This window comes from Pelodiscus sinensis, chromosome 3, assembly GCF_052426305.1.
Source record: "Pelodiscus sinensis isolate ZL-2025 chromosome 3, ASM5242630v1, whole genome shotgun sequence".
Lineage (NCBI taxonomy): Eukaryota > Metazoa > Chordata > Testudines > Trionychidae > Pelodiscus > Pelodiscus sinensis.
The window spans coordinates 14,007,701-14,023,515 of record NC_143054.1 but is presented as its reverse complement, the minus strand read 5'-3'; the positions used below and the strand labels follow the sequence as shown (position 1 = coordinate 14,023,515).

The following is a 15,815-nucleotide window of genomic DNA, read 5'->3' as shown; positions in this document are numbered from 1 at the left end:
AGTTTCAGAAGAAAAAAGTGACAATATAGTACTACACACTGATTGGCTTGCAGATACAACGGCATGTAATAAGTATTGATGGATTTCCTGGATCTCTTTCATCATGTTTAAAACTTAAGCTGCCACAACATGTTATAGGATTTAAAGGAAGTACCTGTGATAAAGAAGAGTAGGAATGCAACCTCATACAGAGTAGTACAAAGAAAGGGACTTCCTTCATCCAGAATCCTTAGAGCTGAATATACTAAGCAGACTCTTTGCATCAGACTTCAAGTGCTCCACAGCAATATTCCAAGCTACCACATGTTCAAGTATTTTAGTTACCAGCAATGGTACAGATATTTTATACTCAATATTTAGTATAATCAAGAGGTTGAGTTGAGGACAGTTACAAGTTGTTTCTGATTATTTAAGTATTAAATTAATCCCTGCCCTCATTTTTAAGCATATGGTACAGCTCAAGGCTGTACACTGGACTGACAGGTACTGTAGGTATCCTCTACGTATTAGTGGTAAGGTTAGCAGCTTCAGTAGTCTATTACCCTTAATAGAAATATTCATCATGAAGGGAGAGATGGATCTGTTTACTGTAACTAGAGTAAGAAGCATCCTGAAACCCTTACATTTGAGTAGTACCATTGCACATGACCAATAAGCTACTTCAGGCTGAGTAAAGTGGTAGAATCTGACCTGAAAAAAAAAATTGATTTGATGTGCATTCCAGTACAGAGGTTTTACCTTTCAAGGTGAGAGATTTGCTTATGGCCAATAGAGAGATGTGGTCAGTCTCTAAAGTGCTTTAGAATAGTGTTTCTCAACTTTTTTTTTTTTTTTTTTTATTAAAGAAAGTACCCCCCACTACCTACAGTTTTCAGACAATTTTTTTTTCTACCATTGCAACACGCTTGTTTAAACAACTTAATTGTAGCAGGGCAAGCAATGAAATTTGTGGGTGTAAAAAGTACAAAAATAATATAGCACTGTAAAAAAACAAAAAAAATTCAGTTCTCTCCAAATTTCAGTTATACTGACATACCCCCAGACTTCTCTCAAGTACCCATAAAGGTATTCGTACCACTGGTTGAGAAACACTGCTTTAGAAGCTGATTCTACTCTATAGCCTAAAATCTAGAGTTTAGTTGGGGAAGCGAGGTGGAGAATCTCCTTCAGTGTTTTCTCCAATTTGGAGAGATTTAAATTAAAAAAAAAAAAAATAGGGTGTCAGAGGTTTATTTACTTATACCTAGCACAATTTCATAGATTTTTGTAGATACGTTAGCCACTTTTGGAGGCAGCACTTCCCAGTTAAAGAGGATACTCTGCACTGTCATGTACCATAACAGCAAAATCTATATGAGGCCCAAAGGGTTAAACAACATGACATACACCTTTTGCTTTAGGGGGGGAAAACCCTCACGCAATTTAAGAAAAAAAATGGGACACTTACAAAAATTTATTTTACATATGCGAAGTCCACAAGAACCAAAACCATACAATCAAAATATAAAATAAATATTTCATCAAGTTATAAGGCACTAGCCATTTAAAATAGTCTGATGTTAAGCACATTATACATACACACACACTTAGAGGTGGGAAAATAAGATTTATTCTTGATTCCTATTATTTTCCATTCTTTCCACCCCTGGAAATCTGGACAAAGGTTCTTTTGGCCTCACCAGTGCCACTGAATATCAGCAAGGCACCCTTCAAAAGCAAAAGTTCACACTTTTGAGCTCTTCCTCCAAACTCTGATCAGCAGCCTGGGCGTGAAATGGCATGTAGCAATCATTCTACATCACAAACAGAAAGCTATATGCACATCCTAATGGCTGAAAATGGGGAGGATTACAAGTAATTTCAGTGGCTACAGCCCATCTCACTGTAATTAGCATCTTCAGGGGGTAGCTGAGTTAGTCTGTACAGAAAAAAACCCAACAAATAGTCTGGTAGCACTTTATAGACTAACAAAACATGTGTTACCAGACCATTTATAATTAGCATGACAGTTCAGCAATGGAAATTATGTACCTTGACTGCAAAACCATTTTTTTAAATCTCTAGAAACCATTGTTTAGCAGCAATAGTAATTAGACTGTATGTAAACAGATGATGTTGCCTTTTGAACTAATGATTTACGCTAAACATTGTTTAAGATAAGATGGATTTGTGAAAGTTTTGCCAAAAAGTTAACCAAATGAAGCAGAGATTTTACTCTATTTCCCCTTCCCCCCCAAAAAGCAGTTAGTCCCACCCTCTAGCAGTAACAATGGTACTTTACAATTTCAAAATTGCTTTCCCCAAGCTCTACAGAAGGCTCAGCTCTTCACTTGCTGACACCTAGGCAGAACAGGAAGAAAACAAGACCCTCCTGCCTTGGAGCCTAAGAAAGCTGACTTCACAAGCTCCCCGCACAACTTGGGATATATAAGCGACTAGTCGACTACCTGATGACTATCCAATAAGTTTATGCTTAAGTAGTCACATGACTAGTCACTTCCCCTGCAGCTAGTCACTTTAGAGAGGGGCAGCAGGGAAGGGGGCCAAGGAAATGTGCTGGGGGGGCCAAAATCAGCTTTTAAGCCAGCTCCCCCCCCCCCCCCCGCCCCAGCACTATCTCTGTGGCAGCTCTTGTACATGTCAAAAGAAGTGCAGGATAGCAAGTGCCCAAAGGAACTAAAAAGTTAAGATGCAATTCAAGTATACGTTGTTGTACAGCTCTAACTTCTCAATAGAAAGGTGACATACTGTCATTCTGTCTAATATGTTGTTAGCCTTTTAAAATTTTTTGTGAAAGCAAATGTAAAAATAAGTCATATGCTGTTAGAATTATGTATTTGGCTCTGGTTTTTGGCTTCTACTGGCTTACATCTTGTGCTAAATACAACTGTTAGAAATCCAGCACGTGCTTAGTTGAAGTTGGAAAAAAAAAAAAAAAAAAGGAAGTGCCTATGGTAATCATAGGCATGTAAGTAAAATGAGTTTAACTGCACCTTTCAGGTCACAAGACAATTTCAATCTTACAGCAAGCACCATTCAGGATAGCGGTATAACCACTAGCTAAAAACTATGTACTATAAAACAAAGACATTTAAGCTTTGATGTTTCACTACCAAGAATGTCGCCTCTTAGATGAAAACTTAGATGTTACCTGCTTTTAAAAAAAAAAAAAGTGGGAAGGTGAGGTACTTTGGCCACTTCTACAAGTGATGGTTCAATCTTACTTTGTGTACGAAATGATTAACTGAAATTACCACCAAACTTTACAAGCTCTAGTCAAGTGAGCCAAAAGAGTATGGAAAACAAACAAGCAAACCTATGTTGTCAGCAATCTCAGCTGTCATTCTACCATCCTTTTCTATTACTGCCAAAGAAAGTTGGAGTTCAATATTTACCAAGGTTCTCCTCATGGGCCAATAGTCAATTATGATTACTGCACACACAAGTGTTCAAAAAGTTATTTTCTGGTAGTATTTATATCTGCTCAACTGAACAATAGTTCTGAGTTAAAAAAACAAAACAAAAACAATGATCCCATTAATTACAAAGTTTCAGTGGTTTTCAGAAAATAAAATTTTGCTTGCACTAGAACTGTACTGTTAATATGTTTAGATCCAAAAAAGTACCACCTTCATAGAATAAAGCCCATTGGTTGTGCATATCCTTACCTAAGCAGATAATAAGCTAAACCAAATTTTTCTTCCTGTGTTATTGCAATCATGTTTTAATCAGAGCAGGCTTTGAACCCTGAAGTCAAGGCCTTCCATTAAAAAAAAACCCACTAAAGCTTGTTTAAGTGTATATATAAAAAGGTCTGAATGTAGTTAAGTAAGGGTGTGTTTGAGAAATATTTTCATAATCTCCTCTTTAATAGTACTTTGTATTTCCAAACTACCACTTGAGAATGTTGAAACATTTCACGAACATTAAACTACTAAAGTCAACATCTCTGCCACATAAGGTAAGTGTTATCCCAGTTCTATAAATGGGAAAACTGTGGTAGAAGTCAACTGACTTACACAAGACCATACAGAAAGTCAGAAGTGTCACAAGAACCTTGATATCCATAAACCCATTCCTGCAGGAGACTATTTCACCTCCAAGTTGAACATTTGTACAACTTATAATAAATTGCATGGAGAACTACTGTTAGTGCTGAATCTTTATTGCTGGTATTTTGGATGTTAAAAATTGGAATCCACATTTCCCAGAACAGTCAATATACACCAGCCAGAGAACTACTGCTCTTAAAAAGTCTCTAAGACGTAGGACAGATTTTTGCAACTGATACATGAGTGCAAGAATTGTAAAGAGATCACCACTATTAAATTTAATACAAAATGCACTCAGTTTCATTTACAAATACTGAAGTTCAGAATCCCAGCCTCAATAGTTTACAATTGATATTTTACAAGTTTGTAAATACCCAAATGCAAAATTAACATCCTTATTTTGTTAAATGCCTTCCCCAGTAGGAAGCACAGGATCCCTTCAGTGTAGATTTCTTTTATGACTCGTGTGTTATTGTCAGTCAAGATTCATAAGCAAACAGTTCAACAGGTTTTTGTCTGTACATCTTAGACAATTTTAAATGTGTACCCTTTAAAGTGCATCATAGAATGATCAGCAAAGTTGCAGATTCAACATACCACTTATTTCCAGATACTAATATCTATGTAGTAGTGAAGCTAGAATTTCCTACATCTGCTATCCAATTAAGGGATCATCATCCTCTTGTAGCTGAAGCCGGGAGAATGGACGAGGAGAGGATATTCTATTCCTCATGATTATTATAAGGCAGGTCAGAGTAGTTAACACCAGGAGAACACCAATAACTATTCCAATGGATTCAGGGAGATTTATGCACCACTGGTCAACTAACAAACACTTGGTGTTGCTGAAGGTTCCATTGTTCGGCTGAGGTTTTAATCCAAGGATGTGACACATCATTGGGTAGATATCAACATTATTAATTGTTTTCTTCTTGTAGCCTTTGCGAAAAGCAGGACCATGAGCAGCCAGGAATGGATGCATACTTGGGAGAGCATTGTCATAACCATGGTCACCTACTAAAAAGGAGAAATACTAAGTTAATAAGCATATAAAATTAATGTTAGAAACTTAAGTTGCTTACAAACATTGTCAACTATGATTTTAGTTGTTTCCCATTCCTAAAAAAGGTGCAAAAAAGTAATGCAACACTTGTACTGATGCCTGAAAGACATAGAAATATTGTAATAAAGATTTACTACTTTAAAAATTGAAGAGTACACTTTGCTGATGTTTATTTGGATTAGAGCACAACTTCTATATTCCCCCTCCCAGAAGGGAGAGTCCATGCAAAAGATCTTGAGTGTGAAAAGAATTGTCATTACTGTCTATATATAATAGAACAAATCTGGATACAAACCTATTTTTAATCTAAAAGTGGTCAAAGTAGGTAATGTACTAATTCACAGTGATTCACTTGTTTCTCTGAAATGCCAAAGTCTGACATTATTTAGAACATACACAATACAGCAACAAGTTTATTTTGTAGACGGCCTAAGTGCTCTGGAAACTAAATTAACAAACCCCAAACATTTTTCCTGTGTCCAGCTAGGATAGCTGTACTTCACTGGGTCACCCAGGCTGTTGGTTCATGAACTGAATTCTTCAGGACCAGAACTCAGATATCTCTTGTGCACCTGGATCCCATCTCTAGTTAGCTTAGCTCAGAATTGGAAGAGTTCCAGAATGCAAAGTGGAAGACACTTCACTCTCGTCTTTATCTGTGGATCACTCTAACAGCAGAGAATAATGGTCTTTTTTAATCAACTATTCTAGAGACACTTTTCTTTAAACTTGTTAAGATACCTACCGACCCAATGGTTATTGTTTGCACATTAGATACAGTTGTTTCTTTGCAAGGGTCATGACCAGCTCCTTCTACCCCAACAGTTAGAACAAGTTACTGGAATTCTCTAGAGGGAAATTTCAAAATTGTTTGTTCAGCCACTTCTAGTTTGTTCTCTAGAAATTGCTTATGAGAGGAGTGTGTCTTCGTAAGCCCCTTTTAAATTATAGGAACAACACTGATTGTTGAACAGTAAGTATAGTTGTTTTCAACCAGTGAGTCTGTGGACTATGTCTAAGGTGTCCACGAAAAAGACTGAAAATTGAACAGAATTCAAACACACACACACACACACACACACACACACACACACACACTGATCCAACTCCTCCATTTGAAATTTCCAGGTGTCCACAAATTATAACAATTGGGAACCTCCAACTTAGGAATTCTTTTATGTCTGAATTTAAAAAAGACTGGATATACAGAAAGAGTTAGTGCTAATTCTGAACACTGAAAACCATTTACAGTGAAACCTTTGTTATCCGCCACTCTGTTAACCAGAAAACTTTGGTCAACCAGCATTGCCCCCAGCCAAAATACGGCCACATCTTCAGGTGCACAGGCCTGGCTTGGTTTACCATGATTGGCTTAATTTTTTATTTAAAAAGTACTAATCATCTTTAACTCAAAATAGAAACGTGAGACCAACTGCCTTACACTACAAAATTACCAATATTAAAAACCTGAGTTTTATTATTATTGTCTGTTGGTTTTTCCTAGGTTGATGGGACCCATGGATAATCAGAATTTTTAGGTAATCAGAACACCCTAATCCCAGAGCATGCCGGATAACACAGATTTTACTATACCTGTAATTTTATCTAATTTGTCTAACCCTATGTTTGTGGGGTTTTGCAAGATGCACAGGACTGGTTTATTGGTCATTTGATTGAGGCCCAGGGTACTTCTACAATAGAAATAAAAGTTCAACAATATGAAGAATGAAAATACTTACATTTTGTAAGTGACCCATTTTGTACAATCGTCCAGCCCTCATCTGCAACCAGTATTATAGGTTGAATGCGCTTATTGTGATGGTAATGAAATCTGTTTGGAATCTCTTCTTTAAGATACACCTTCATGAAAGTACTACAGTTTTTCAGTAAGTTATATACGTATGTTTTGTCTGCAAAGAAAATAGCATGTGAAACAGCAAATATTCAGTTGCCTATGTAGATAGTAAATGAACAAACATTATCCAGATTTTGTTGTGGAGAAAACCAAAGCTGAGGTACAAAAATACATTTACATAATCATAGGTAAGAGACTGGATTTTTTTTTTTTTTTTTTTTTTAAAAGATGAACCCTCCATTCAAGTGGGATGAAGGAGGCAAAATGATTTGGTTTAAGATTATAAAGACCTAAAACTCCTATCAATATAATTTTCAATCCCCAGTAAAAGTTAAATACTTACACAGTGCTCATTATTGTGATGTAACTGACAGGGTGAACAAAGGAGGAATACATGAATAGATTCTAAGGCTAAAAGGGACCATTGCAATCGTCTTGTCTGAGCTCCCATATGACAAAGGCCATAAAACTTCCCCAAAAAATAGTTCTGAGAGCACATATTTTTGAAAAAAAATCCAATATTGATTTAAAAGTTCTCAGTGATGGAGAATCCACCACAACTTTTTACACATAAGCCACAGAGACCTTATTAACATAGAAAAATATTTCAGGGTAAATAAGCAGGCAGGGTAAGTATTATCTGTTCAACAAGTGCTCTTCATTACCAGAGCCCAGTTTTAAGTAACTAGATACCCCTAGTTTAATTTATTTATTAATTACTTTCTAACTAACTACTACAACGTGAACTGTATTGTCTGAGATCCTGTGAATAATACACCATATGACACGACATTTCTGGCAAGAGGAGAGAAAGTTTAACACACACTCAATACAGTATATGACTGAAAAATATACATACTATTTCTTGGCAGTATTGCAGCAACTGGTGTCTGGTCTACCAGAGTATAGTTACCACGGCCAATGCAGCTGTCCAGTATAATCAGTTTTTCCGGGGAACACTGGGTCATTCCATGATCACTTGTAATTATTACATTAATGTTCTCCCACAATCCCAATCTCTTGAGTTTATAAATAAGTGAACCAATGTGGTTATCCACTTGTTCTAAGACTTTTCTCATATTTTCTTTATTTCCTGGTCCATATTTATGCCCACTTGCATCTGGTTCTTCCCAATAGAGTGTAGCAAAAGTAACTGGTGGGTTAGAATTGTTCAGCCACATAGTAATACTCTCCATTCTCTCTTCAAATGTTACTGAATAATTATATTTCATAAAATAATGAGATAAGGTATTGTTAATTTTTACATCAGTACCAGGCCACATTGCAGCTGCACTTCTTCTGTTCTCTTGCTGCTGATTTGTAATCCAAATAGGAGTTGCCTCATTCCACCAGAAAGGATCTTTATCATTAAACTGTGAAAACTTCTTCTTTGTATCTTTGTCATACATTTCATTAGAAACAATGCCATGGCTCTCTTCATATAAGCCTGTCACTATGCTGTAATGGTTTGGGAAAGTTTTTGTGATAAAAGCATTTGTAACATATTCTACCAACACACCATCCTCAATAAATTCCTGGAGATGAGGTAGTCTATAGTTTTTCAGATAGTCAGCCCTGAAACCATCAAAGGATACCAGGAGTAACTTGTGTATTGAATCATAGTTAGGATTGTCCCCATAACAGGCTATAATTCCAGAAAGAAAGAATGTTAACATTAACTTCATTGCTGACAACATTTCAAAGTATTTACAGCAGCCAATCGAATGTACCTGAAAAAAATTGAGAGAGATTATATATACAAAGCTGAAAATGCATGCTACCCTGGAGACTGCTTAAGTAGCTATGCTAAATATTTAAAATTTTGCACATCTTTCCAGAGAGAGTTTTAACTGAGAACACTACTGGCTCAATCTTGGATTCACTGAAGTTAATGGTAAAGTTTCATGAACATCAATAGTAGCAGAATTGATCCATAGGTGTACAGGTGAACAGATAAGCAATTTAACTTTTACTTCAAGGACATTAATTATAAACTGGTCATCCTAACTTTCAAAATTGTAAAAGACAGGAGAACAAGTTAAACAGGTGAAGAACCTTTTTTGGGTCAGGGACCACACACAAGTGAGAACCTTCCCCCCACCCCACCCAAAAAAACCCCACAACAACCACCCTACACGCTCATGCAACTCAGGGCACCAGAGACTCCCCTTACCCTCATGCCCCTATATGGGGTAGGGGGCACCAAAGCCTAGTCAATATGGATAAGCAGTAAATATGATGCATCTTGATTTTAGTAAGACTTCTGACATGCTCCCATATGACACTGTCATAAGCAAACTATGGAAATGTGGTCTACTAATGAAGTTACTATACTGTGGGTGCACAGCTTATTGAAAGACAGTACTCAAAGAGTCATTATCGATGGCTGTCAGAATGGAAAATTATACCACATTGAGTTCTACAGAATCCATTCTGTGTCTATTACTATTCAATATTTTCATTAATGACCTAGATAAGGGAATGAAGAATATGACTGTACAATGTGAGGAAAGCACCAAGCTGGGAAGAGGTGCTAGTACTTTGGAGGAGAATTCAGAGAGACCTTGATAAACTGGAGAATTGCTCTCAAATCGACAAATACTACAATTAGTAACAAAAAAAATTGAAGTGCAAAAAACACACAATGGAGAATAGTGGGCTACATAGTAGTACTGCAGAGATCTGGGGGTTGTAGTGGATCACAAATTGAATAAAAACCAACTATGTGGGGCACTTGAGGACAAAAAAAATTCTGTATTAGCAGGAGTATTGTATAAGCCATGTCCCACTTTACTCAGCATTAGCGAGGACTCTGATGGAGTAGTAGTTTCAAGACTTGGGCCTCAAACTTCAAGAAAGATGTGGACAAACCTAGAGAACAAACCTAGAGAGACTCAATAGAAGAAAATTACAACTGATAAAAGGCTTAGAAAAATCAGACCTATGATGCAAGATCTTAAAAAAAAAAAAAAATTAAAAAAATGAATATTTAGTTTTGAGAAAAGAATATTGAGCAGAGATTTCCTGAAAAACAGGTACTTATTTTATGGCAAGATGGGATGTCAATCTACAGACTGTCTTTGTGAACCCTGCTGATATCCACTATTACTAAACAAATGCACTTTGAGCTAGTCTTCTTTGAAACAGGACCAAATCAAAGCACACTGACAAATTGTTAATGCACATCAGGGTACACACAGTTTATCCACAGTAAGCTAGCACTAGCTATATTTGAGTGCCATCTTAACTACAATTAACTTTCATCAAGTCCTTGACTGCTGCATAGGTAATACCATCCAAATGACCAGCTAGCACTTGGACAACTATGCACTACTGTAGTAGACTGAAATCTTTACAAGTCAGGTTTTTCAATGCCTAGTGTAATGTGTCATCACCCAACCATTCATTAATCTAGAAAAACAGGAAAGCAAATTCTGAAGGTATGTTTTACAAGCTTACCTAACACAGAGACTGGCCTGGACCAGAGCAGATGTGCTCAATTTAGGAAAGACTAGGATTGCCTAATAATTGCTAAGAAAGGGGAAGAGAAGTTCTAGGTTGCACAAATCCTGCAATATCATCGAACAATCAGCAGTTAGGGATGTTAAAACATGTATTTAAGTAAAATTTCAGTGGTTACATGTAGAGCAGCAATCAGCTTCCTGCACATACCGGCTCCCAACTGCCAGGACACATTGCTTCCTTCAATACAGAGGCAACAGTGCAGGACGACAGGTGGCTCCCCAGGAACTGATGCGTTCAGGGAGTCACTGGCTTATCGGTTAACCACTTACATGGTTACACATTCACATTCCTATTAGCAATATTGCTTGAAGATTATAGCATGGTTTTGACAAGCTGCACAGACAGAACTGTGTTTTGTAGTTTAGCCAAATCAGGGACAGTAAACTATTTTCTCTGCCAAGTTTCACTTTCAAGTAACCACTTCAAACCCTGAAGGTACCCAAGAGATGGCTTAACTTTATTAAAGCTACCTATTTTCCTTTTAGTTTAGGGATTTTTATTGAAGCTTTAAAAAAAAAATCAATTTAGTCAGAGGTAGATATCAAGCATGAAGTTTCAGCCCAGTTTGCCAGAAGAGCTAAACAACTGAAGACTGGTTGTAACAGAAAGTGTTAAGCTACCTGTATAATAGGCATTGCTACCATAAACACAGCAACCTAAGCCTTGAAAATTGAGGTTTTCCCCATTTCATTTTTTAATAATCATTGTGTGTAGAATAATGAAAGGTGGATGACCTAATCAGCACAGTGGAATATACAGGTTAACCTTAAAGAAGCCATAATTTCAATCCAAAACCTTGACATAAAATGGGTTCTGTTTGAACACAAAGTTTGAAGGTCTGGGAATAGTTTTGTCAAAATGCCAAAACTGAAGCTCCTACAACCCAATTGATGTATGACCTGTAGACATGTTTTGTCAAGAGTATAATTTCAGCCTGTCCTCATAAATTCTTCATGGCAACAGCCTTGCTAGGAGATCAAGACTAATAGCTTGTCTAGATGGGAGTTTCTGAAAAATCCCTAATACAAACAGCATTAGATTCCACTGTAAGTCACCTCAGTTAAAAGTTAGACAGGCAGTTTTCTAAACTCTTTGTTAAACTTTTGGTTTATATTTGACCTTTTACTTCTAATTGTTGTAAGAGATAAGTATTTTATATATATTTAAATTAACATTGTGACTACATATACGTGTTACGTTCTGGTTTTCCATTCGTCTGGAAATCATTTCACAGGAATAAGGCTACAAAGTCTTGACTATTCTTTAATTAAGAAGTTTAGAACTGTAGTTAAATATTAGAATCAAAATTTTTAGGATTGTTTTTCTAGAGGATACAGGTGTGAAAATAATTCATCTTATCAATGTTAATAAACTCAAGTGATGTTGGAATCCATAGAAGCATAATTTACTTTTCTTTTTTTAAAATGATACATAGTTTGGAAAAGTGACACTGGACTAGCCATTTTCACTTTCTGGTTAACATCCATTATTATAATGTGTTGCATTTGAATTCACAATACTACAGGGGAATGTTTAAATCCAAAACAAAAAAATCCAACATCATGCTTACGGAAACATCATTAAAACAGACTTACATTAAAAAAAGATCTAGAGTTAGGATCTAAACTAGGTGACAGTCAAAAGAACACAGCTTCCTATAATATATTAGGTTAAGGGAAGCTACTTGTGATTCAAATACTCCCCCTCCCAAAAAAAAACTAGTACTCATTTCACTTTCTGATAAAGTATCGTGAAATACATTGACAATCTAACTGCAGAATATACAAGTCAACATTTCCTTCCCAACACTCAGATTCCACAAAGAAACAAAATACACGGAAAAGAAAACCTGTATCAATTTCTGCTTTAAAAAAGAATCACCAGGAATACATGATTTCATAGACAGTTTCTCATAAACCCACAGAGGTGGCCACACAACACTTCCGTTTTCTATTCCCAACATAGTTCACGAACTGAACAGAAATCTAGACCCCCATTTTCTGCAGCCACTTTTAACAAGTAGTCCTGTGGCACCTTACAGACTAACAAATACTATGTATAGTATCAACAGTTTTTGTGGGCAAAACCCACTTCTTCAGATGAGCGCCACTCAAGCTCAACTGAAGAAGTGGCTTGTGCCCACAAAAGCTCATGATCTTATATATATATTTTGTTAGTCTCTAAGGGTACATCTACACATTGGACTAAAGCCAAAATAAGCTATGCAACTGGAGCTACAACAATTGCATAGCTGAAGTCGAAATAGCTTATTTCGGCTTTTAGCGCGGTCTTTTTCCTCCTACTTACAAAATGAGGCTCCTTATAAAATGAGGGTTACAGGAGTCAGAGTAAGAAATCCTCCTGCTTGACATGATTTCAACATGTCAAAATAACTGCGTGCTGTGTAGACCTGGACTACGTTATTTCAAAGGAACATCCATTAGTCTGAGATAGCACTGATGTGTAGATATACCCTGAGGTGCCACAGGACTACTCCTTACTTTTGACAAAGCCATTAAAGTGAAAGATGTGGGAGTCCTCGCTCCATAGTGAAGGGGGATCCATTTAATCTTCCAGCAAACAGCAGCCATCTCTGAGTTGAAACGTGAACTACTGTCACCTATATGCCATGCCCAGCCACGGGCACTGCATAAGGGAGGGGAGAGCAGCACCCTGCCAGGCACCCCAACCCGGGGGAGGGGAACAAGGCGAGCGCACCTCACCAGGTGTTTGGGATGGCGGGTGGGGCGCCCATCGCATCCCATGTCGTTACATGAGGGATTGGGGGGGCACTTCCGCACGAGGCATCTATGGGGGTGCGGGGGGAGCTCGCTCGCTTGCCAGGGGGCAGTACGTGTGAGAGGGTCCAACTGTCAAAAGACGGGAAGGGGGGTTGCCTAAGCCCCGCCGGGGGATTTGCTGCCCCATCACAGCCGGGAGCCCCCACTTACCCCTCCGAGTCCCCAACGCAGCGCCCGAAGGTCACCCGCTCGCTCCCGGCGCCGTCGCTTCCTCACAGCGAGAAATGACCGAAGGAAACCATCACGCCTGCGCACTGAACCCAGCTCTCGGCCTTCAACGGCTCTCAACGGCCAAAACCGAACAGCAGCGCCACAAGCTAAGGGGGGGGGCGGATACTGAGAGCCAATGGTTCTCTGGTTGGTCACAGAGCCCTGTGATTTGATTGGCCAGCTGGGTTCCCGAGAGGCAGGAAAAGGTAATAAGAAACTTGACTCCTTGAGGGTGCACCTGAGGGGGCGAGGCGTGCGCGTGCGCGTGCAGGTGCAGGACAAGCTGGAAGGCTCAGTGGGCGGGACAGTTCCTCGAGAGTTCAACAGCCAACTCTGGCAGGGTGATAGCAATAGGCGGAGGGGGGGGGGTTCAATGGGGAGCTGTGTAGGGGAGGGCTGTGTGTGTGGTCATGGGGGTTTCAACGGGGAGCTGTAGCAGGGTGACAGCGGATGATAGTGCCAGGAGAGTTCCATGGGAAGCTCTAGCAGGATGTAGGTAAAGGCTGTGATGCGGGGTATGGGGAGGGGTTCAATGGGAAGGTATGGCAGGGTGTACAAGACAGAGGGTCCAAGTCTAGACTGGCATGATTTTCCGGAAATGCTTTTAACGGAACAGTTTTCCGTTAAAAGCATTTTCGGAAAAGAGCGTCAAGATTGGCACGGACGCTTTTCCGCAAAAGCACTTTTTGCTGAAAAGCATCCGTGGCCAATCTAGACGCGCTTTTCCGCAAAAAAGCCCCGATCGCCATTTTCGCGATCGGGGCTTTTTTGCGGAAAACAAATCTGAGCTGTCTACACTGGCCCTTCTGCGCAAAAGCTTTGCGCAAAAGGGACTTTTGCCCGAACGGGAGCAGCATAGTATTTCCACAAAAAGCACTGATTTCTTACAGTAGGAAGTAAGTGCTTTTGCGGAAATTCAAGCGGCCAGTGTAGACAGCTGGCAAGTTTTTCCGGAAAAGCGGCTGATTTTCCGGAAAAACTGGCCAGTCTAGACACAGCCCTCGTGATAAGTAAAGGGGGGGTTCAATGGGAAGGTGTGGCAGGGTGTACCAGACAGAGGGTGATAAGTAAAGGGGGGATTCAATGAGAAGCTATTGCAACCTTGGTTGAGCTACATCTCACTTCATTGTCCTTCTCCAGTGCCTTGAAATGCCCAACTCCAATAGAAAAGTAGACAGAGACCCAAAGTTCAATCTCTAAGGACTTCAGCAAGGTCAAACCCCTACACATTAAAGTCCGAAAGGAACTAAAATGAATTTAATTAAATACCTTATGAAGAAACAATCTAATTTTACAACATAACATAGCTATTTCATAAGCCACAGACATTATCTCACAGTTACAATAAACATAAATGGGGAGGGGGGGACTTGAACAGTTCAGTCCATATAAGACATAGTAAAAAGAAATTGAGAGATTCCAGAAGTTTAGGTTTAGTTCACCTAAGACTCAGTGTCTTCGATCACTAAATCTGCATAATTTGCTGAGTCTGAAACATCTTTCCTCCACTTACTTGTAGACATCCTCAGTGGGGGGGTGTCTGGACTACAGGGTTTTGTTGACAAAAGTGGACTTTTGTCAACAGAACTATATCTGTGTCTACACTATTGCCGAGTTCTGTTGACATAACATCGACAGAACTCAGCAATTTTGTCAATGGCGGTAAAGCTCATTCTACGAGGAATACGCCTTTTGTCGACAGAACTCTGTCGACAGAAGGCGTTATTGTATCTACACTGTCCTTTGCTTCTGCACTCTCATGTCGACAAAGCGGCTTGCTTTGTTGACAGAACTGGATGTAGTCTAGACGCTTTGTCGACAGAAGCTTTGTTAGTATCTGTTGACAAAGCCTCTGTCGACAAAAGCCTGTAGTCTGGATGTACCCTGGGAGTCCAGGCAGACTCTTCCTATATTGTGGATTACTGCTCCTCAGCTAATTGATTTAACTAGTCACTCAGTTAAGTTACAAGTATATAGACTAAAAGAAAATTCTTTTGAGAAAATACAAAACCTGACAATAATAAAATAGAAATTACTCTTTCCCTTTGCTACATTTAAAGAAAAGCCGATGAATAACACTAGTTGAGAAAAGTGATAGAGATGCAGCCATGTTAGTCTGGTGTAGCTGAAATAAAAGACAGAACTATGTAGCACTTTATTAAGACTAACAAGATGGTTTATTAGGTGATGAGCTTTTGTGGGCCAGACCCACTTCCTCAGATCAATATGTGGAAGAAAATCGGCACAACCATATATACTAAAGTGATACAATCAAAAAAAGTGAACATGTGAAATTGACAAATCAAATT

At 38.7% G+C, this 15,815-nt stretch overlaps 1 protein-coding gene across 1 annotated transcript; it reads right to left on the bottom strand.

Annotated features, from left to right (window-relative positions):
* Positions 1-1,438: 1,438 nt before the first annotated feature.
* Positions 1,439-13,603, bottom strand: ENPP4 (ectonucleotide pyrophosphatase/phosphodiesterase 4). The gene is made up of 4 exons (XM_006120671.4): positions 13,447-13,603; positions 7,830-8,700; positions 6,855-7,025; positions 1,439-5,069 (listed from the first exon to the last, which is right to left on the bottom strand). Exons 2-4 carry the CDS (start codon positions 8,665-8,667, stop codon positions 4,708-4,710), a joined length of 1,371 nt encoding a protein of 456 aa, XP_006120733.2. The 5' UTR covers positions 8,668-8,700; positions 13,447-13,603; the 3' UTR covers positions 1,439-4,707.
* Between the last annotated feature and the right edge of the window lie 2,212 nt (positions 13,604-15,815).

Bases quoted from the DNA above. Each gene is read 5' to 3' on its own strand.
- ENPP4 (XM_006120671.4), bottom strand. From the start codon at position 8,667: ATGTTGTCAGCAATGAAGTTAATGTTAACATTCTTTCTTTCTGGAATT. The intron at 7,026-7,829 runs GTATGTATATTT...TTTTCTTTGCAG, and splicing joins TGCAATACTGCCAAGAAATA to ACAAAACATACGTATATAAC. The intron at 5,070-6,854 runs GTAAGTATTTTC...TCTCCTTTTTAG, and splicing joins AAATGGGTCACTTACAAAAT to TAGGTGACCATGGTTATGAC.